Raw genomic sequence first — 23,473 nt, forward strand, 5'->3', positions numbered from 1 at the left:
TATATATAGATAATGAATTAGAAAGGCATAATAAGATTGGAAAAGTATGCGATGAGATACCAGATACCAGTGATTCCAGACTGTCATAAGCCTGAATTATACGGCTCCTTCAAGGTGTTTTCCATGGCTACTAAATCTTGAAAATCTCTTGGTCTGAGTACCAATTTTTTTTGAATGTGGAAGACCAAAGTTCTAATAATTAAGGATTTTCCACACTAAACAATTAAGAATTAGTAGAAAAATTATTAAAATACTGCCATGAAGCTGAATGACAGTTAAAGAATTCTCTAGTGTTTTTATCACAAAAAAGATGATTGCTGAGCTGTCTGGAAAGCATTGCAGGTGGTTCTTGCAAGATGCAGGAAAGTAACATTTTTCATTTTTTCTTATTTTCTGCCCTTCTTCATAAAGTACTGATTAACATAATAATTGAATGGTAACCATAGACACAATCTGAAAAGCAATAATGTATTTTTTGAGACAGTACAGATAAAATTGGAATATGTGTTAAAATGGAACTCGTTTAAGTTATGCTGAAAAATCAGCATAGTCTTCTATTTATACTAAATTATTTATTGCAGCTGTTATTACATCCTGTATTGCTGACAGTCTATCAACAGCTGTAGTAATACAGTACTGATTAGACTAATTAAAACAATACTGTAACTTTCATTGCACAGGGAGTTAACAAGCCCCTTTTACCCTGGGAACTGATAAAAACTTAACGTGATTGAAGTAAATTCTAATTTCATATTGAACCTACTGCTAGAAAGCACTATCTTGTTGAGGATGAGAGGTCTAATGAATGTACAACTGATTTCTTAGAACCTAATTTAGAACAAGCCAAGATATTGACCTTAAAAAACTTGAGATTTTAAACAATTTCTACAATATACATTTGCAATCACGATTTAGTATTTTGAAGGTACTATTTCATATTATTCTCTGTTCTGCAGCATATTAACATGACCAGAATAAGTATCAGGAATATTTTATTTTAATCTTTGCTTTGACATTTCCTGTATTCTGGGTTAAATAAAACAAAAGAGGGTTTATGTAAATGTAAAAAATTGCTCTGAGTGCAGCCATTGGCTCATAAGCAAATAATACACTGATGCTACCAAACATTGTTTTGTAACTGACCAGCAACTTTTGGCAAGTTCCAAGGACGACAGTCAAATTAAGTATAAGTATTTAATAAAGCTTCTGGCTAGCTCCTCAGCCAATGAACATCAAATTTGCTTTCACTGATTTCTGATGATCTGGCCCTTCATTTCAGGAAATATCTGAGTGTACACACAGAATCAAAAAGTGTGAAATACTGCAAAGCTTTAGCTTTAGTCAGGAAATACTCACTCTGCAAACAGTCAGCATTTAGGAGGTCTTGGCACTTCTCATGGCATTTGACACCACATTCAGTGCATCTCATGCCTTGTCTGGCTATGCCCCAAAGCAGACCTTCACATTCATAACAGTATGTGGGAGTTGTAGCTGTCCAGACTTCAAAGTTATGAGGTGTAGTTGATGATATTGGATAGATCAAAGCCTGCAATGTCTTCTTGAAGACATGTATTTTCTGTTGGGTAAGAAAAAAAAATATTAATCAAGACTTGGGTTGAAGTATTGCTTAATACCAGCAAACTGGAGCTAAAGTGTATGTCATTTTACTTCCAACGTTACAAAATATCACAACATACATAGAAGTATGAACTGATTTACAAAATACTGATTTACTCATTTTGCCTTGCACTTTGAAGACAAAAAATCCCTGGATAACCATTCTGACTGATTACAAGAACAGGAAAGTTAAGTTGGAATCAAGTCTGTCAATTAACAGAGTTCTAGATATTTTTGTATTTTGAGCCATTAGGTTACAATCGCTGATGCATTTTGAGTAACTATCTACCTAACACATTACTTCTGAATACTTAAATACTTCCTGCAGGAACTTAGTCATGCTGCACAAAATGTACTTTGATTATATACAGTGCTATCCTTAGTATATCTATCTATATCCTTATATATACACTGTTACTTAGTGACTTTATAATCTCCTCATCAAATAAAAGCAGACCAATTTAATGGTTCCGTTTTGTCTGTATTTCTATAACAACACACTCACCACTTCTTTTTAAGCACCAAGATGCTTTTTACCTACAAACAAGAATGATCCATTCTCTCAAAAATCCATACTTGTTTCTTGGGTTGTTTTGACTTGGCATCCCTGGCCAGTTAAAGCAGGATAACAATTCTTAGCTGCTCACTAATCAGTACTGCAAACAACCTGAATCTCATCTGTTTAGTGTTTAATAAGGTGAAAAATAGTCCTTGAAGTTTTGCATGTAAAACATAGGCTTATATGACCAAAATGGTGAAGTCTGTTTAGTTGAGCTTTGTTGTCAGGTACCCAGATCTTCTAAGTCCAGTTGATTTATGGGGAATAAGAAAAACTCAGCACCCTATAGGCAGCACTTGGTGCCACACAAAAACATGACCTCGGTTTATTTATTTTTTCACCAAATGCATGTGTGGCTGCCATGAATGTAATACAAGTTCCTTCCCTGTTCCCTTATAAATGAAATAATAATCTCTTTAAGAAAGAAGAAACCATATTAAAAGAGGCAGCACAGTGGGAAGTGGAATATCTGTCTGTCCTACCATATCTTCACCTTGTGTGGATATAACGTAAGGTAAATGCAATTCTGGCTGGGTACCTGTAGCAAACTGGGAAACAACTTTTTGGAATTTGTGTGGTTTGTCCACATGAACTTCAACATCACTGCCACAGTTCTGAAAGTATAGAAAGCAAAGCTAACTTACTCAGTTAAGCATTTGTTAGCACTCCCATAATTTTAACATTCAGCTGTAGTCAGTGTATGCCAAATGCAAGATACTAGCCTAACAGCAGGCTGACATGCTCTTGGTTTTATGTATCTGCATCTTGGCTCAAATGTGAAATATTCTGTTAATGATAAATTGTCTGATAAAAATAAAATCTTCTGTGCACATCTCTATAATGTTGCATAATCAGAGTCATCAATTAAAAGACTTCTGCTAAAAGCACTACCATGTAGCCATAAATATACCGATTCATAGGTTTGAGCACTACAAATAAAAAAAACCCCAAACCCCAAATGAGTATAGGCTGGAACAGCTCTTACTGAAGTTCATAGTTACATGCTAAAAGCAACATTTATCCTGTGATGCCTGGCCAACAAAAAGGGAACAGACATTTTGTGGACCTCTGAGACACCTCTGAGAATGCTCTAGAATTGAACTAAGAAAAGAGGCTGATATAGTAGGAATGACTAAAACATTAGATTTCTCTCCAGCATGCTTTTTTAGCCTATTCTACACAATTAGCCATCCAGCAACCTCTGTGAGAGCAAGCAAAAATCTGCACTGGTTTGATTTGGCAGACCCTATGAAAGACCGGGCTAGTCATGACAAACTTCACCTTTGTGCATTTCTGCACCCTCTGCCTCCCATGTCACAGCCTACCAGATACAGGGATCAGAAAGAAAACTTCGCAACCAAGCAGAGGTAAATATACGCAGCTTGTTGAGGTATCATGTTCCTCAGAAACCACCAGGTCTTTGAAGATTCTTTTGCAGGTTACTCTCTCATATTTCTGAACTGTAGTAGTATCAGTACAAATCATGTCAGTTCACTATCTTCATCTTCACTGGTTTTTCACAGTATAAATAATTTCAGAATTTTGGCGGTAACTTTTATCTCTTTGTGAAATGGCAGAAAGTAATGAAATAGCCCAGCTTAACAGGCCTTGAAATAAACATCTGAGGGTAAATGAAGTTTTGTAGAATGGTTTTGCTGCTGAACATTATCTTTCCCCTGTTGTTAATAAAGCAAACCACAATTTTAAAGGAGAATTTTTATTTATCTTCCTGTTGTCTAGAGGCTTTAATTCTTAATACCCTTTTCTGTTTGAATGTGTTTATTATATGTATTCATTGAGCTCTGGGCATGACAACAGTTAGTACTGTTAGTATATAAGAGGATTTAATTATCTGCTTATCCCCTAAAGTTAATTTCTGCCATTTATTACTTGAGATACTTTTTCAATGTCATCAACATAATATTTTGACAAACTTGCAGCTCTGTCTCTTTGTTCAGCAAAGCAATTAAATGAATGCTCGACTGAAAGCATACATTCAAGCATCACTGAATTTAATACTTTGACACTGCTTAAAATGTCTTTGAATGAGTGCCTGAGAACATACGAACTCCCTGTGTCACGTATGAGTTACCAGGACAGGAATGTCAGGTGGCAAAGCTCAAAGCAATTAACCTCAGGTTTTAATTTTTGGAATGGCATTTGATTTTTAATAGAAGGCATTAGTTCAAAGAATTTCCATACTGAATCTAATCAGCCAAATAACCTGCTTCTGTCAGTCACTAATATTACCTTCAGAAAAAGTTGAGGTAAAATAAAAACCAAAAAGGCCTTAAATCAGAAGAGTAACTGGCCCAAAGGGGATTTTCTTCCCTAATTCTCATGAGTGACTGCACTACTTCATCTGGTTTTGTGGAGAGTATCTGGAGAGTTATTTTATGCCTGAAAAGGTTTGTTATTTTTGTTTCAATGTCTTGCTGTATTCAGTTTTGATGATGCCTTAGGGCATTAAGTTCTGCTGGCTACTTACACAGCAAGAGAAAAAAGTACTACCTTTCACTTCCCTCTAGTGTGTTTAGTGAGGGCTGGCATAGGACAGGCTTCTCTTATTCACCTCTTCACTGAATTAGCTGTTTGCTTTTTCTCATCAAAAGAACTTTTGTGTATCTAAATTACATTGTCTGCCTTTGGACCTACGTTTTTATTTGAAGATTTCTTAAGGAATATCTATTTCTGGTACACAATTTTTCACATGACCTGGCTCAAATGGAGACCAAAGAGTACAATGGGATAGAAATACATCCAACTTATTTTTCCCTTTCCATTTCTCCTGAATCATAGTTCAATTGTTTCTCCTCAGGCACAGCAAGCACTGGAGAAATGTTCGCATTGAGCTGTCCACTAGGATTTGATGCCTTCCTTTCTCCTCCTCAACAGTACTGCTTAAGTCAGAATCTATAAGTGCTGTCCAAATTATTTGTTCTTGTCCTGCACTTGTTGGCAATTAATATTATCTCCAAAACTTGCACCTTTAGACCTCCTCGCATCTTGCTAGTTTTTGCATGATGGGAGGCATGTAAAATAATAGTTGAACCTCTATTTATTTTCATGAAAGGTAGTAATAAGTATAAATGGTTTTATTTGTTTGTTTAGCATATATCTCTTAGTAAAGAACATCGAGTAACTTAGGGTCTTTTACTGAACTTAATTATTTTTGTAGCAGCTATAATGTAGATGGAAAAAGTTTTTATTTTGCACCAATTGCACAGCTTAAGTTTGTTCACTGTAATTTTCTGTCAGCTTTTAAGTTCTTTTTAAGATTCCATAGTTCTCCTTCATTAGATCAACCTTTGTTGCTATTTTGAGATTGCAGAACCAAATCACTACTACTCCTACTGAAAGATCATTTAAAACACCAGATGTTTCCCATCTCATCAATCCATCCCTGAGCACAACCAAATTGTTCCTTTATGATTACCATATAAGCATAGAAAGTTCATAATAAATCAGGGAAGAGTGATGGATGTGTACCTAGTTGTGCTGTGAGTTCCAGCTGCAGAATATCCATCAGCATATTCTGCTTTTCCATTCTTCTGCTATGGATCTTAACAATAGTGTAATAAAAATTCAACACTTCATGTTTTTCAATGTACGACACATTCTAGAAGGCTATGTTTGCATTAGAAATTTAAGAAACACAAAAAGGGCACTTAATCCTTCAAATTAGTGCTTTTACTTAGTTCAGCCCCATAAACCAGCTAGTATTGCACTAAGTATTCCTGAAGAAAATAACACTTATTGTGTTTTTGTTTAATATTTATTTTACAAATGTAAGTCAATAATGGAAAACCAAAACACAGATTTTACTAGCTATGACTATTTAAAAATATATTTTTTCAAGATATTTTTTGTCACTTGTATGAATTAAACACTTTTTTTCATCTAGAATCACCTGTTTGTAGCAGGAGTTACATTTAAAAAATCCCAGACACCTAAAAGGACTGAAGAAAAAAAAAATAAAAATCACACAGAAACCTTCTTGCAGAGTCCTGTCATTCTAATTGTACTCACGGTGTGACAAAGAGATACAGATGCTGAAAGACTGGATAGAAAGCTTGATGCAACTGTACAGTTTAAAAGAAAAGGTTTCCTCAAGTAACTATTTTGCAAAACAAAGGTTTGTCAGTATCTTCTGACTTTCATGGATGGGAGTTTGCAAAAACAAAGTTGGTTTTCTCACTGTGCATCAGGCAGCAAATTCTGTTCAAGATGCCTAGAAGTCCTTGCACAAAAAGCCAGCAGGCTCATATATTCAGTTTAGTGTCAAAGGCTGAAATAATTTCTGATGAGGTCTGAAAAAAAATTATCCTATGTTTAAATTATTTAAACCTGCCACTGAAAACACTTACCATTTCATCATTGTCTACGGAGGTCCGGGTGAGCATGCCCATGGAAATGCCGGATTTTCGAGCTGCGAGTGTCTGTTTAAAGCAAATGCAAAGCAGTTAAAAATCAGGCTAGTAACTCCAATTGTTCAATCTAATGGAGGGCAAGAAGCACTTGATTACACTACTGGATTTATGCAAATCTATAGGAGTTATAAAAACTTTTATTTCATGTTTGCAGCACTCAACTTTTAAGGTTTCAGCACACAATACAAGCACAGTTTCCATCTTCATTACTGTTTGTTTCAGCAGCGCCCAGTTGAACTGCCATTTCTAATATAAAACCTGTTATTCAGAGGTTTATGATGCAGTTTTTTAAAACCATAGGCTGTCACTGTTTTTCCAGTTTGCCAACCAAATTATTATACTACAAGGGCAGGCATCCAGGCTTAATTTTGGAAATTGTCTGTGCCTGTGGTAGCATGGAAGATCATTTTACAATAGTCTTATCATTCAAATTGTTGGTGTGGGTAATTTTTTTTGGTAAGTGATTGAAAACTTTAAAGCCGAGTGTATGTGTATAAAATGATACTTGTCTTAAAACGCAGAGAAACCTAAAAGTAATTTTTACCTTAAAGACAATATCCATTCAATACTGTGAATAGCTATATGGAGAAATACTCTGGGTCTTCAAAGGAGGAAAAAAAATTGAACTCTACCTCAGTCTCTCCTCTTTTGCCCACATGATGTTATGGGTATATGAACACCTCCCAGTTCTGAAGACTATGTTCTTAGTTGTAGAGGCAACTCCATTTGCTCTAATACAGTACATCCAAAGGCAGTCAAAATCAGGTATTTTTAATATACAATAAACAGGGAAATTTTATCTTCCTTGCCACAATATCCCTGTAATTTAAGCAGATCCTTAAGAATTATAGAGTGTTGATAATGAGAAGAAAAAAAAACCCTGGGGAAACAAGTTCTCTGTGTTTTCCAAAGAATACTTCAATTCTGAATGTCACTTCTGCTATCATCAATCCTTTTGGCCTGATAGAAAGAGATCAGATTTATTCCACTGTACAAAAATACTTACCATAATACTACTATATTACTATGTTTTACCTGCAAAATTGGGCTCATGCATCCTTTCCCCTATTCTAAATCAATCCAAGTGTGCCTGTATACTTGTGTTTTACCTCTGTTCTTCCATAACCCAGCACCTGCTTTGTCACACACTGCTGTGATCATAATCTAGCAGTGTGAGTATGATCAATTGTACCTCCCACCAGTCACAAGTCTGTTGTTTGCTGTGAGGATACAGATTTTCTCCTTACTGTGAACTGGGAATCTGTAGTCCACCATTGCAGAGCTACTACAGCAAAAACCTTGGTATTTTGCATATAACATTCTTATTTGTGTGAAACAGAGGTTGGGTCAGAAGCAATTTAGAGGAACTGCATCATTAATCATTAATAGGAGAGACAATTCCAATTTCTTCCTTCTTTTCTAATTTTAAACACTGACATAATTTAAATGGATTTTTAAGTTTTATTTAGAGATATTAAGACTGTTAATTTTAATTCTAAATGCTTTCCCCTGAGAACATACCCATTCAATTTTTACTAAGTTTTCCTTGATAAGAATTAAACTTGCAGGCAGACAAAAAATCATGAATCTTGTGAAACCAATTATAGAGTAAGAAGTCATCCTTGGCATAGAAATATTTTATTTGATCCATCACTTTCCTATTACAGTTAATAAGGGATGCAAAAACTCCTCCCTGCCATTTTAAACTCTCAGCAGTTTACAAAGCCTATGCCATTAATTTGCTATCAGGTTTCCCATTCTGTTGTTAATAAATAATTGTTTACTTGTCAGTGACCATTTTCTTCCTTATTCTTATGTGAATATGGGAAATTTCCTTGGTGTGTGCCAGTGAGATTGACAAAGTGACAGTAAAGATTAAACAGTCTAGGCTCTGCTTCTCAAGCTTTTTGTGACAAGACCTAATTCCATGGGACCCCACACATCACACTGAGCAATGGCAAATAAAGATGTGTTTGGAACATTCAGAAGAAAAGAAATAATTTTGATAATTTTTATCTTTAAAGAGATTAATTTTTAAAGCATCCATCTTCTGGTCCCTCTTGATGCATAGGTTTCTTTTCAAAGTCTTGGAAAGCTGCCATTCACACTTCTTTGCCTGCAGTATGTTAGTTTTATAGTTTTAACCTCTAGTCTTCATGTCTCTTGATACTTAGAAAGTGATTTGATCCCTTTAGGTCTAAATTACACAAACCTAGACATTCCAAGCTATAGAGAGCAGTATGGAGTACTTGTCAGGGAAGGAATACAAAGGACACAGTAACATTAACCTTAAATATAGGGTAGTGTTGATACTGTGTTCTGTCCTCCAGCAATATATCAAAGTATATGAGCCAGCTGAAGAACTGGAGTCTCATGCTATAAGTCAAGAAACATGTACTATATCCTGTGAGAAAACAAAATGTAGGAAAGCAGTGTTGACCCTCTCGTGTCCTTTAGGCCCAGTACTCCCAATATTCTACTGGCATCATGTAGCTTAACCAATTTGCTCCTAAATCAGAAATTTGTCTAAAATCATAGCACAGCAGTCTATATGAAACAACAAGGCCTAATAAGAAACTTATAATTAGGCTGTTCTTAATTGTTTGTCATGTTGGAAGAATAATAAAAGAAAGTTTTCTAGAGGGATTTGTGAGGAACCAGTAAAGTTAACAGTCTCATGAATTAAATTTACAGAATTTAAGTTAAAAACTAGTGTCTGTTCTTAAGGATGGAATGAAGTAAGGAGGAGTGAGTATTTTGGAAAGAGGAAAAGAAAAATGATTCCAGACTCATTTATGGAAAACCAGGTGGCAAGTTATGAATGTAGCAAGAAAACTTTTCCTCACACTGTGCTTCTGCTTTTAAATAGTAGCAAGGAAAAGATAAGTGCAGCTAAACATCTGGACATTAATGAAATCCCTAAGAGTTATTATGAGAATTTTAGAACATATATCAGTACAAAAGCACTTACCATAGCCTGAAATATCCAGCCAAGATGGGAGAAAAGATGTAAAGAATATTAATAATTTATCAGATTTATTGCAATATCAACAAAAATTCATCAATTGATATCTATTTCATACATTGTCAAAAGAATCTAGCACTCATTTCTAGCAATACTATTCCTGTATTTCTGAAAAACGAAATTAAAAAAAAGTGATGTACAATGTATCACATCTTACAAGAGCTTGAGAATTAAGTTAGTGATTTAAATGAGGTATTTTGAAACTAACCTATTACAAGCTCAGAGCTCACAGAAGATTGCTTAATAAGCACAAACCTTCACATAATCTTTCAAAGATGAAAATTACCTACAATGGGTCTGAAATAAGTTTCTCTTAATGTGTTGGTTTTTTTTTTTTAGGTTTATGGCTGCAAAACAGAACTGTAATATAACTTCCTATTTTTATAACGGGTATTGTTAAAGAACATACACTTAAGAGCTCTAAGTCCATAATTATTAAATTCCAGAATAAAGTGTAGTTTTAAAACTCTGCAACTTCCACTTATTAAAGGCAGAATTCCTTCAAGGAGTTATCCTTCAATGACTGCACAGCAAAGAAATAATAATTGCATAATAATACTGACATATTAGAATGATAAAAGGAAAGTTTTATTCCACCTTTCAAAATGTGAATTTTCTTTATTGTTTCACTTTGATAATGATTATGTTTTTCAAAGTGAATAGTTAATAGGAAGATTCTGAAATCTTAACTCAGTCTGATCAATACATGTCTGTAAACAGTTACAACAATTAAGACTAAAGTGAAGTGCTATTTAACATGCATAGAAGTATAAAATGTGGCTGTAAACTGCACTTGTGTAATACAACTAACAATGAAGTGATTACTGTCAAAATGATGGTTACCAACAAATGTAGGTTCTATTATGAAATAAAATGCAACTTTTCATTCATCTCAGGAGGACTTCTACTCTAAAAAGGTCACTGTGCTTTCTCTTTGTGACCCTTCAGATAGTATGCTATATCACTGTAGAACTGAACAGAGTGGCTGAGAATACATTAAGTAATAATTTGTCTTTAAAAGATCAATCTTAGTCAACTATAGTAATAAGTTACTTTGGCTGACACCCTTTCTTTCCAATGAGAAATTGGTTTGGGGCTTACCACTACCAGAGACAAAATATGTATTTTATTGAATTATTAATTATATTGTTAAGAAAAAGCAGAAGAGAAATGTGAATGCCACTTAAAATTCTTCAGAGTGATTCTACTTAATTTTGTTTAGACTGCACATCAGAATAAATCTCAAAGGAACTGCCTTTCTTCTTACCTTTCTGAAATTTATTTGCCTAGATTATTTTCTGCAGTGACTGCCAAAATTTATTTGCCTAGATTATTTTCTGCAGTGACTGCTAAAATAAAATACCTCATTCTGTACCTGAAGTATACAAAAACCTCTAAAAAATTAACGCTGAAACAGGGTTCTTTTTCAAAAGAAACTTTCTTCCTCTTCTGGTATCATAATAAATCAGTCTGTATCACAAGTACTCAACAACAGTTTTCTTCATAAGCAAAGTCAACACAAAAATAACTAGTTTATTATTGCATTAAATGCACATTACTTGATTCCACAAGTAATATCTAAATATTCAGTGAGATATCCAGACTTATCTAATACACTACAGCTACATCACTGACTTTTTCTGCTCTCAATCCATTATCTCAAGATACCTTTCTTTTTTTCTATAAAACAATGTTTTTTTTCTATAAAACAATGGTTGACAAACTATCATTCACATGCACAATACTAACTACAAGAAACATCTTGACAACTGACAAATGAATCAACAGTTTCAAGGCACCAGAAGTTACTTACCACATCTCGGACTAGGGGAAAAGATTTTTTTCTGCGGAGGTCTGGCATGCTGTCAATTCCATACAGCCCACGGCCAGCACTGGAGATGAAAAGACAAAAAATAAATAAAAAAAACAACCAACACAGACTTGGGGCTTACAAGTCTCCATCCTTAAGAAATGCATATATCGTCTGTATTTGCAGTTAAAAGTAAAATTGGCAGTTAGCAGTTGAAGAAGGTAAGTGTGCTAATTCTTATGAAAAAAATAACAAAACCATTCTACTTGTGGCTGACTTTTTCCCCTGGCAGTCACCCAAAGAGTAGCTGAAAGGTTGCTTAATACCTCCTAAATCCTTTTACCATGGATTTAGAAATTATAACAGCAGCTTTCCATCAAAAGGACTTGTCTATTTGGGAGTTGAGATGGAGCCCAATTTCGTACAGGATGTCATTGTCATAAATTTGATACAAAGAGAAAAATATCTAACTACTTAACACCTTCTCGTATGAGTACACGTGAATGCGGAAAACAGAACTAGTCAAATATTAAGGTAACTCCAAAGTGACCATAATTATTTTCTCTTGCCTAATTTAAGCTTTTTCCTTAAGCACACATTTGAACCTCATATTAGATTTCAAATACAACTTGGAAATAACAGCAAAGAACAACTTGGCTTCGCTTCAAAGAATATAAGGCTAGCACACCAATTGTATTTAAATGAACACATGCTGATTCAGTAATAATATGCCTCGTTCTCCATGACTTTTCAGCATAGGAAATATGGGTATTATGTTCATGCATTTTTTTTCCACAATGGATGTTGGAAGATGGCTCTATACCTTGTCAGATCTAATTTAGAGATACTTGGAGATTGACAGAAAAGCTAGGATACCATATTTTTCAAAATCCAGATTTTCCCCCTCCATACTTGTTTGACACTGTGTCAAATAACCTTTTCAATTGCTCTTATACTTCTCTCTGTCTCTATGTATATAAAAAGTTAAACGTCACCACAGTTTGTCATCTGAAAGCCCTAATTTTATTTATGCATATCACAACTACTGAGTGAAAAAAGATTTAACTGAAATTAGTGACAGAATTTTCTTTCCAAAGGGTCAATTCTTTGTCCCCAGTACTCCTCTTCTGACTTGGAGATTACAACCAGTCCCCACTAGTACAATTGACAACTTCCATATTTATTCAAGCCAAGATGCTAGCTGATGATTCCTGTTGGATATAGAGGCTACAGTTGCATACCTGCAAAGACCTTAATAAAGATCTAACATTGACACTGATACACACAAGATTCAATCCCCAAAATCAATGAGTTTAACTTCAAAAAACCCAGTGGAGTCAAGAAACTGTTTCACATACAGTTTTTACTTTCTCTTCTTTTTGTCATTGCTAGGCATAAAAAATTTGGAAAAAATCGGAGCTACTCTAAGCTTTATGTGACTTCATTTCCAGATGAAGATAATGATGAAAATGAAATGGTGAGGATTCATTGTTTTGTTTTTTAAATCACTCAGTACTAACATGCATATTAGGTTACTGGGATACTTTATTTTGTTTAGGTTCTTAGGATATAAAAGACTTCAGATTAGTTGAGTCTGTTTTACAACATAATTACTACATGAATTTGTAGTTAAATATAATAAATAAAACACGTAGGCAGCTTTAATAATTTACAATGCTGGTCTGATCTCATGAAAACTGAGATGCATTTTTTGAAGACTGAACTAGGGGGTGAGGAAAGGAAGAAGAAATGTATCATTGCTGCATATTATAATCACAAAATGTAGCCAGTGGCTTTTGTAAAACAGTAAAAATGGAACCATGCAAGTTAATGAAAATAATTATGAGACAGCCACACTGTCTGAAGACCCACAAATCCACACAATTTTTGCTGAAGTGGGAAACTGAAATTGTATATGAGTACTAGGAGAAAATATCAGCATTATGAAAGTAATTATAGGACTGGATTTACAGCTCTTCTTGGTTCTCAGTGTATTCAAATGCCAGGAAAGAAATACCTAGCAGTTTTTCTAAAAATTAAAGTTGGATTAAGGGAGTCTAATATGAGGAAAAAAATACTTTATTAAGAAATAATAAAAAAAAAAAAATATCAAACCCCCTCCATAGAGTAAAACCCATTATCCTGGCCAATTAAAGAAGCTGTCAGAAAATTTTCAGGTGGACTAGGCTATCTATATTAAAGGAATATATCCACTCAAATTATGACTGATCATATGCTCAAATGAAGAACCCAACTTTAATTGGATTTAGGAGCAGCTAGTCAGCAGCTGAAAATCTTTAACCTCTTAGAGCAAACCTAGACAAATCCTTCTTCACTTGTAATTTTCAAACAGGGCTATATAGATTCTCACCTTTTGAGAGACTTATGAATCTTTTACCAAAGTATTAATTAATCTAAGTCCAACAGCTGCCTTTTTGCATAATTTGGAATAAACAGTGACTCTTCCATTCTTTTTGAAGATTAAAGGGAAACAAAGAGAAGAGCAGCTTTAGCAAAGGTTTGGCTGGAGCTGGTAGCAGTAGCCTTGCAGTGGTTTGAGATGTCAGGATTGTTTGAGAGGTGGAGTTCAAAAGAAGAGAGTGACAACAACGAAGAACATATTTTTAAATCTGGGAAGAGTTGATAGTACAAAAGGTTATAACAAAGGATCTTGGAGCAGATATGAGCTTATTTACCTACTTTTTGCGTTTGGTGGGAAGACAAGGGAAAGTGTATAAGCCAGGTAATAAGCTGAAGAAGGGATACGTCAGAAATTCTGATCACTGCCATTTAGGCTGTGGAAGCCTGTCATTACAGGCACACGGAAGGATAAAGGTAATAGCCACTGGACTCCTGCACATATTGAGATGTGGGAGGAAAGAAACTCAGGAGTGTGTAGGCAAGCGATTTCTATGTAACTCCTGCTAGCAGATAAGATACAGGATGTTATATACTTTTTTTAGCATTGATAAGTGCTGTTAATTAGTTTTTTCCCCAATGTAAATATTTAGTTAGAAGCACTATATAAATTAATGAAATTACAGAACTAATTGAAACAAAAAATCATCTTGAGGACATAGACAAAACTAAAAGCTAATAGCACAAAAATAGATTCCTGCAACATCAGGTGAACAATATCCAGTAAAGACATGGAAAGCCTGACCCACCAAACTCTCATATCTTACAGCTAGATAAAAAGCGAATGTACACCTGCCTGGGATATCCAGTGGAAGAGCACAGTTCTAGTAATATGTGTGTGCACTGAAAACAGGTGTTTCAGTCTTGGACACCTGCATATTTAGTAGGATTTTTTAATTTTTTTTTATTTTTACTAAAACTGCCCCAACTTTGGGGTTAAGAACTGGAAACTATCCTATGCACAAATTCTCCATACAAGAACAAATTCAGTTCCTCTAACAACACTTTAAAGGACCATAATTATGCAGTACTTGTTGGCTAGAAGATAGAAGTAAGGATTACTATATGCATCTGGATGGTGAGATTAATTTTTTTTGAAAACTAGGAGAATAGCTACACTGCCAGAACTAATAAACTGGGCAATGCTGTATTGACAGTGAAATATTAACCTTTGGAACATTAAACACTACAGCCACAGACAAATTCTTCATATTATGTATGTTGTTCATTAAATTCTCTTCTCCCCTCCCCACCCCCAATAACAACAACCCAACAACATCCTGACATCGAAGATGATGAAGATGAAGGCACACAAGTTGTAATTCAAAGCAAGAAAAATCTCTGTAATATTGACTATTTTGTGTATGCTTCTGAAGATATTTTGCATAACAATAATCTATTTGAATTTGTCAGACAGTTCAAGAAAAATAAATTTGTTTTACCATTGAGAACATGCCACTGAAATAAAGTAATAATCTGCATGCAGTACCATCTGTATGCCATTAGCAAATTTCAGAATGGATCAGGCCATGTGGCAAAATTATCAGTCTCTGACATTACTGCCAACAGGCAAGCAATGAATTAATACCTAGCAAATCTCTGGAAAAAGTAAAACAGGACTATCCCAGATTCATATTCATGATGAAAAACCCAACTGACCTTCATGTACCTTTCAAAAATATTGAAAGGAGAAATTCTAAATTGTCTCAGGTTCAACAAAATCAAGAAGAAAACTAAAATGAAGAAGATACTATTTGATACTGAAGGCAAGGTGGAGCACACGCCTTTTATCAGAGATGTAGCATGAGAAGCTGCAGAAAAGTTGTATTTGGTCTTAGCCTGTTCTTTTCTCATCCTGTTTTTTCTCTCATTTCATGCAGTCAAGTGGAGATCATTGCAGGGAATGAAGAGCTGCAGCCTGTGCCAGAGACTTGCAATGTGCTGGTGTATGTGAGAGGGGTTCACATCATTGTGCCATGAGAGAGAAGGAAAAGGAAGGCTGAAAAGAGGCAACTGAGATATTTCTGTATAGATAAAGCAAGGTATCACAGGTTCTGAGAGAAACAATCTCCCCTCACTTCTAATGGCAAAACCTTTTAGGGACCGTAAAGAGGGAAAAGGAGTCATAGCTAAAGGCTGCAGCCAGTAATGCTGGCAATGAAGAGGCTGACGGATTCTACAATGAGGGATTAGTTTTTGCATGGAGAAGTAGAAAGTGTAATTAGAACAGAGCCACAACAGTGTTTGAGATGTCAGTGTTCTTCATCTGAATGAGAAGTGAAAATTGCATCACTGTTTTCAGGGAAGCCTAGTAAAACAAAAGCTTTCACGAGATACTGCAGACAGCAAAGGGAGTGGAAGCCCAGTCTAAATAAACTCTGTCAGCCAAAAGAAGCAAAGCCTAATCTTGAAACAAGAGCTAGTAGTGAGCTACTGTCAGTCACTGGAAGTAGTCCTGTGCAGTGGTTACTGAATGGCTGTACAAGGGATTGACACACCTTATTCTCAGAGGATTCAATGTCTTAATTTATTCACCTATAAATGGAAGACAGGGCATAAAAAGACCAACTTCTGTCCATATAGTACTTGTCAGTGGCAAAAGGTCTCCTTTACTTCTACGAGACTGGGTTTTTCCTGCAACCCCTCAAAATAATAATAATAATAATCATCATCATCATCATCATCACTCTTGTACACTACTTTTCTAAATCCTACACCTATTAGGAAACTGTAATTAACTAACTGGTTATGGAAAGCAGTGCATATGGCAAAACTGTATGGTCACAGGTAGCTTCCTGCATACATAGATGTCAATACTTGCTGGTACCTACACCCACAGATACTGTTTACAAAATACTATTCATAAAATACGCACAAACTAGATGTTAAACTGTTTTCTCTTGGTTTTGCAGATTGTAAGCACAATGCCACTTATAAGTTCATGATTTTACAGCAAATCTGAGGTTTCTTTGAGCTGGAACAGGACGTAATTCAACACCTTTTAGATTTCAAATATTTTGTTGGTATTATTCATTACTATACTTTTACTAAAATCAAGACATCAAATAGAACTACAGCTTCAAAAGGCATTTATTTTGGCATCCAAAGAGGTAAAAAAAGTTGTCATCCAGTTCACTTGTGCAACTGATTTTTTGGTATTAATTTGTATTAATTTCTTTAAAAATTAAGGGCACAAAAAAATTAAGAGAAGACACACACAAACTTATTATCTTCCTTTTGAAATAATTCAGTATCTTATAAGAACAAGGCCTAGTAAAAATATCGACATAATGAGACTCATTTGAAGATAAAAATAACAAAATTCCCAGTCATACTGGTACTTACCCACTAAATGCTTGTACTGCATAAATCTTGGAAGCATCCAAGGAACTCCCACTTACTATCCGAGCCTTTAATAAAGACCAGAAAAAGAACAGTTACTCAGTTGCTATTAATAAATCCTGGACATAATTTAACTGCATCAAACATATAACACCGAATATGAAAATGTTTAGCAGGGTCAGCTCCAGGCCAAAGCTACAGTAATATTCCTTTGGAACACATTTTGGTAGCACTCAGCATTTAGTGAAACACACTAGAAGAACCCATGGGAAGGTAGGATATTGCTTCCCAAATACTGTTGCCCTTTAAGTCCTATGGTGTATGCAGTGTAGATGGTAATTAGAGGCAAAAATCCCAGATATCAAGTTTGACAGTAGCAGACCCCTGTGTTGGCAGTTATGATAAGCACAACAGTGAGGGCTGACCTGTTTATAAATGCAACACATTTGCAATACACTCAAAGGAGAACAAAAGAGTGGAAAGCTGGGAAAAAAACCATGCAAATTTCACAACTGAAATGAAGGAACCAAACAGGTCAAATAAGTCACAAACAAACATCAACAAAATACATGATCCCTATAATAAATACATAATTTTAAACCTTTTCATCCACAGAACCGCTATCTGAAAGAGAATTGGGAAGAAGGGGAATACAGGTTAGACAAAACAGTCTGAGAAAATACCTTATGCTATAAAAAATGTCACTGTTTTAATCTGCTAATGATGAGCAGAATCCGAGTAACACCTGAGATTAGCTGTTTCCTTACTGTCACTTTAATTTAAACAAGCAAAAAAGACATTTTCAGTAGATAAAAACCCTTGTCACTTATGCAGGACTGTGTGGATAACTTATAATTTATATACTGTATCCCATTTCCACATGATTTTTAGGTTGTCTGCATGTAAAAAAAAATATTAATGAATGTACATTTAATAAAGTTGCACTGTTAAAAAAAAAACTGCTCTATTTTCAAGGAAAATAAGTGTTTCTACTAAGGGTATATATATTACAAAAATGTCCTGAACTACTATTGTTCTATTCTACCACAGCTATTCATACAGTTACAGAAATTACTGAATCCTAAATGCCAATAGAAAGATAGGACACAAATATAAAATTGTTTCATGCAAAAATGATGTGTTCAGATTTAATGAGAGACATTTTCTTGTTTTGTCAATTTAAAACTATGTTTTAATTGTCACCTTACTGATCTTTCCATATTGCCACCCCAAATGGAGTACATTCTACAGGCCCTTTAAGTAGTTCAGGTATTTTTAAGATGTTTGGAGATGTTCCTCATGACTTATATTACAAAATTATTATTTACACTTTAAACACATGCCACATTTCATTTTTAAATCAGTTTATCTATGAGAAAATATCACATTCAAACACATATATGAAAAACATACTGGCAAATGTGGAGGTGTGTAGAGTGTAGTACTGACAACCCAGGGAATCAAAAGGCCCTGCTGTGCCACTAATTTTAGAGGCTACTTATATGCTCAAGGCAAAGAACAGGCACAGGAACAGGCAGAACAGAAACTGGAGATAAATTGTTCTAAACTAGTTTTACCAGTCAGATGAAATCTGATTTTGTGTTATCCAAAAAGGTTAAAGAGGACTAAGCTACTAGGTATTAGCAATGTCACAACATTTGAATCCACAGACAAACCAACTATGCACCACCCTCTCCTTCCTTGTGAGATCATATTTGCCATTTTCTTATGCCTGACTACAGATCTTGGCTTTTCTTTCACAACTATTGTGAACAACCCTTTCGGAATGAGTATGCATAAAAAAAGTGAACTATCTTGTCAAAAGGAAAACTTGTTTTAAGTTATACAGAATATTAAACAAAAAGTATTACTAATATTAAATTCCCAAGGTATTTTATTACGCTGGGACACAAACTATTCAGATGTTTTCTCACTTCAACACTTCCCTTCCCCTTCTGAAATATCAGAATTTTAATTTTGCTTCAGACATTAATTCTTGACTAAATTAAGCTATAGTAATTTGTTTGTCAAATTACCCTCGCTTGAATGGGTAGAGTTATAGAAAGTAGAGTGGTCTTTACTTTTTATTTTCTTTTTAAAATATATTTGTGAAATGTGTCTGACAACATCAGATACAATTGGCTACTATTTCTCCACAAGCATATAAAGAAGATAAGCACTACCATATGATCCTACCTTTCCACTCTAAAATTATTACAGCATTTCAATAAGCAGGGTAAGAGCACAACCAGGAGTAACTAGACAACTGCAAGCTGGGCTGGCTGTGGATGAAAAAAAGGGATGTGCTTTTATAAGGGCTAAAGGAAATACGAGGAATAGTTAAAACCGAAGTTCTGGAGCCGCATTTGGACAGATGAATGAGAGGATATACCAATAGGAACCTAACTATAAGAGACTGAATTAATTATAGACTTGTAAAAAAGGAGAGTCTGTAAAGTGAAGAGAAAATCTGGGCACTGAGGGAAACTTTAAGCAGGACATCATTTGTAAAGTAAGAAGCCTCACCATAATCTCTTCATGCAACCTACACCTTTGTTCTAGAATATCTAATCATAATAATTTTGTAATAATGCTTTTCAAGATGCATAATGAATCTCAGTATTATTTGTGTGAACAGCAATTTTAAAATAGTTTGCAGATACTTTGCTACCAGTTGCCTAAAATGTCACATAAATGACATGTTTAATTCAGTTTTTTAGAAAGTTGTATTAAAATATCGTTGAGACTTGTCTTTCCTATTAAATAAAATTTTGTATTTCAGAGCATGAGAGATGGACATATGAAATTTTTGTTACCTCTCTTGGGTTTCAGGCAGCTTCATCTAATTTCACTACACTTCCTTTACTGGAACCTAATTTTGCCTAAATTTAGGAAGGAGAGCAACAATCAAAAATTAGGAAGGGAAGAAATATATTACTTGTTTGGTATTACTTGCTTTTCTTGTAATTTCTATTAAAAAACCCCACCAGTCTAATGGTCTCTCTATTCAACAGAACTTGCTTAAAGCAGATGCCTGACACAAATTTCTCAAAATCATATTAAGAGCTTTTTTTTTTTTTTTTTTTTTTTTTTAAAGAAGTGACTACATCTTCAGAGACAAAATTGGTTTGAAAACTTCATTGTTTATTGCTTCTTCTGAATTTTCCACAAGTGAAATAATCTGAAATGTGGAAATGTTCTCTGTGTGTTTGAGAGCAATCAAGCAGGAAGTGTTCCATCACCAGGCAATTCACTTTGGTAGTCATTAGGCTACCAGAGGAGACAGCCACATCCCTTGATGTACAAAAGACATGAACAGTGCTTATGTAAGAGACCACCGCATCTATTTTCAAATCAGGGATTCAAGGCCAGACATCTCAGATTATACTGCTGAATGACAAAGATTCACTTACAATAGCTTATCTTCAGATAGCTTAACATTCTATGGCAAACAACTAACCAAAAAGTTACAAACATACCAAGAAAAGTGAAAATGCTGGTTCATTTAATTAAACCTATGGGATACTTTCTGTTTCATTTAAATTAGTCTGTTTCTCCTGAATTTTTTTTGGTGAAAATTCACTACTTTACAAAATACCACCATAGCCTTCCTGTTATGCCTCTACACCATACACCATTTTACACAACTGGAGGGTGTTTTACTAGGATTATAGGAAAAATCCATGGAATGATATTGCTCCATAATGACTTATTTCAGCTCAGTGCATTCCCTGTATATAGGTGTATAGAGGATGAAGAGTAGGACAGTCATCTAGCTACTTACTAGCAAAAAATTGTATTTACAAATGTTAAATATTGAAGGGAAAAGAAAAATCCTTTTGCCTGAAGGCAAAAGGAAATTCCAGCCTCCAGTTTTTTCTCTTTTAGGCAGTCTGACTGTTTCAAACTCAACTGGTGAAAATAGGAAAACACTGGTTTAATGTAGTTAAGGATATTGTAATGAAACAAGGTACCTGTTGTTCATTTAAAATTATAAAATTATAACAATACATAGAATAAAAATGTGGCATATCATTAATTACAGTAAAGAAAGCAGGATGGTAAAATGATATATCACATTTCTGCAGATAAGCTTATTTTCTATTCAAAATTCCTAATACTAAATGATAGAGCACGAAAACTTAAAGAAAGAGAGAACAACCTTAAGGAGTATCTAGCAATTAATATTTTAAAATGCACTTGCTTAACTAGAAAGTTATTTTCAACTCAATAACGTTCTTTTCTACTTATCTCTAACCCTCCTTTTCTATTACCATTCCCTAAACATCCCATTAAGTGACAGAATCCTTCAGGGAAAAAAAAAAACAAAACCACTCACTATTTAAAATTAATCTTTAGGATTCTGTTAATAAGAAATTCCAACTACTAAAAGTCTGTATAGCATTCAACATACACACTAAATCCTGGCTTCTATGGAAAATGATTCACAAGTATCCTCTGAGGTAAGTTGGTCTCCAGATGGGTGCAAAGGAGGGGACAGAATGAAGGAGGCCTCAAGTAATTTTCTGTCCACATATCAGTTGGAAGGCTTTCAGCAAGTGTTTGTTAATGCTACATAATTAATATTCAAGATCAACCTGAAAACTAACAGATCCTATATAAGTTGAGCGTTACACTGTTATCAACTATTTTGAAATTAACACATGGCCTGATTTATCAATTTTTAATTGTAATATTGCCACCTTTAACTTACCACTGATCACAGGGATATGTGATACAATATAATTAATTTCTATTTCCAAATTCTCTAAAAAAAAATCTCTCTAAAGGATGCTGAAAAAGCAGGTTCTTCCAGCATGAAAGGTAAACTAGCAAGGAAGATACAAAAGAGAAGACAGACTTTTTCTTTTGCAGTTTATGATACTATCAGAAATACAGCTGGACAAGTCTCATCAATCAGCAGAGAGATTTGTATCAAAGAGGTTCACAAGATATTCTCCTCCACCCCCTGCCCCCATTGTGAGCATCCTTCAAGCTTTGTGTCATTGTTTTACCTTTGCATTTTTCTGAGCATCATCCTAATACTCTTTCATTAATTATGGCAAAAATGTAGCTCACCAACCCCTGCCACAGCACAAGAATTGCAGAAATGCTGAACTGTTAGGAAACCTGAGCATTAAAATGGCATTATGTGTGCTACCTTGTATTTAATTTTATAACACTAAATTGGAAAAGGTTTATTATTCTCTCAAAGTTAGTAGTTAATTTTGCAGAATGGTTGCAAGAACACCAAACTGACTGATAATAACATCATTCCAGGAAGCAAACCGTTTAGACATAATACTTGCTGGAATTAGATAACAATACAGCTGTTCCATGTAAATAGCATGTGTAAGATCCCCTTAGTCAGAACCAGTTTGTAGTCTGAGCTGGACAATTCTAATTAATATATATTGCTAAGGAAGGGAAATAAAGTAGAAAACCAGGGTCAAATAAAAGAAGGAGTAGTAGGTTGCATGTCCAAAACAATAACATAAATTAAGCAATGCTAAAAAAATTAATGCTGTACCCAGAAACTAATATTATCATGACAGAATATTATTGTACTTAAGCCTAGAGGATGCTGTGTTGCTGAAGCATATTCTAGGAAGATATAATGTATAACGCTTGAAAGATAATATTAAATCCAGCACATCATAAAAAATGAGTGATGGATGTCTGACAAAGAGAAGGTCAAACTTGAATAAAGCTTGGATGACAGGAGAAATAGAAGAATTGCTGCCAGCATTTTACTAGCAGTGATGTAGAAAAATTACTAGTGGATACACTGAGAGCCAAAACAGCAGGTCAGCATGGTGAAGATAAAAACTGCATTTGTGTCTTTATTAATAAACTGGTCTGCAAATCTGAAATGAGGACATGCTTAAAAACATCTCTGGTGTTTAGAAATTGAGTCCCATTAGACTTACAATGCCCTTGTTTTCTATTGTCTTTCAACAGCTACTAGATACTTCTACCAACTTCTGAAACATACTTCTAAAAAAATAAATTGACTATCAAGAGAACTATTTTATTACAGAATATGGTATGATAGTAGTGCTGCCTGATTTTTGGTGGTCTTAGAAAACTACAATCCTCTTGAAGATCAGGCTTTCTTGACAGTTTTAGGCTTGCAAGAATGTATGCTTAGTCACAATTATAAAATATACAAGTAGCATTTATGTAGCAAATACCATTAAACTCAGCATATTTTATTTTGTAATATAATTATTCTTGTAAACAGAAGCAATTGAAAAAAGTCTCTGGATAAT

General features: G+C 34.5%; 1 protein-coding gene across 1 annotated transcript in view; it reads right to left on the reverse strand.

The window, feature by feature from the left end:
* The window catches only part of UNC13C (unc-13 homolog C (C. elegans)), a 103,458-nt gene that overhangs the window by 73,867 nt on the left and 6,118 nt on the right, over window positions 1–23,473 (reverse strand). The window contains exons 2-7 of the mRNA XM_009994427.1: window positions 17,803–17,825; window positions 17,205–17,269; window positions 11,445–11,523; window positions 9,578–9,583; window positions 6,544–6,615; window positions 1,357–1,576 (exon numbers count right to left, since the gene is read on the reverse strand). Coding sequence (XP_009992729.1) covers window positions 1,357–1,576; window positions 6,544–6,615; window positions 9,578–9,583; window positions 11,445–11,523; window positions 17,205–17,269; window positions 17,803–17,825 — 465 coding nt within the window. The remainder of the gene's footprint in view (window positions 1–1,356; window positions 1,577–6,543; window positions 6,616–9,577; window positions 9,584–11,444; window positions 11,524–17,204; window positions 17,270–17,802; window positions 17,826–23,473) is intronic.

Source organism: Chaetura pelagica, unplaced genomic scaffold (genome assembly GCF_000747805.2).
Source record: "Chaetura pelagica isolate M959 unplaced genomic scaffold, ChaPel_1.0 scaffold222, whole genome shotgun sequence".
Classification (NCBI taxonomy): Eukaryota; Metazoa; Chordata; class Aves; order Apodiformes; family Apodidae; genus Chaetura; species Chaetura pelagica.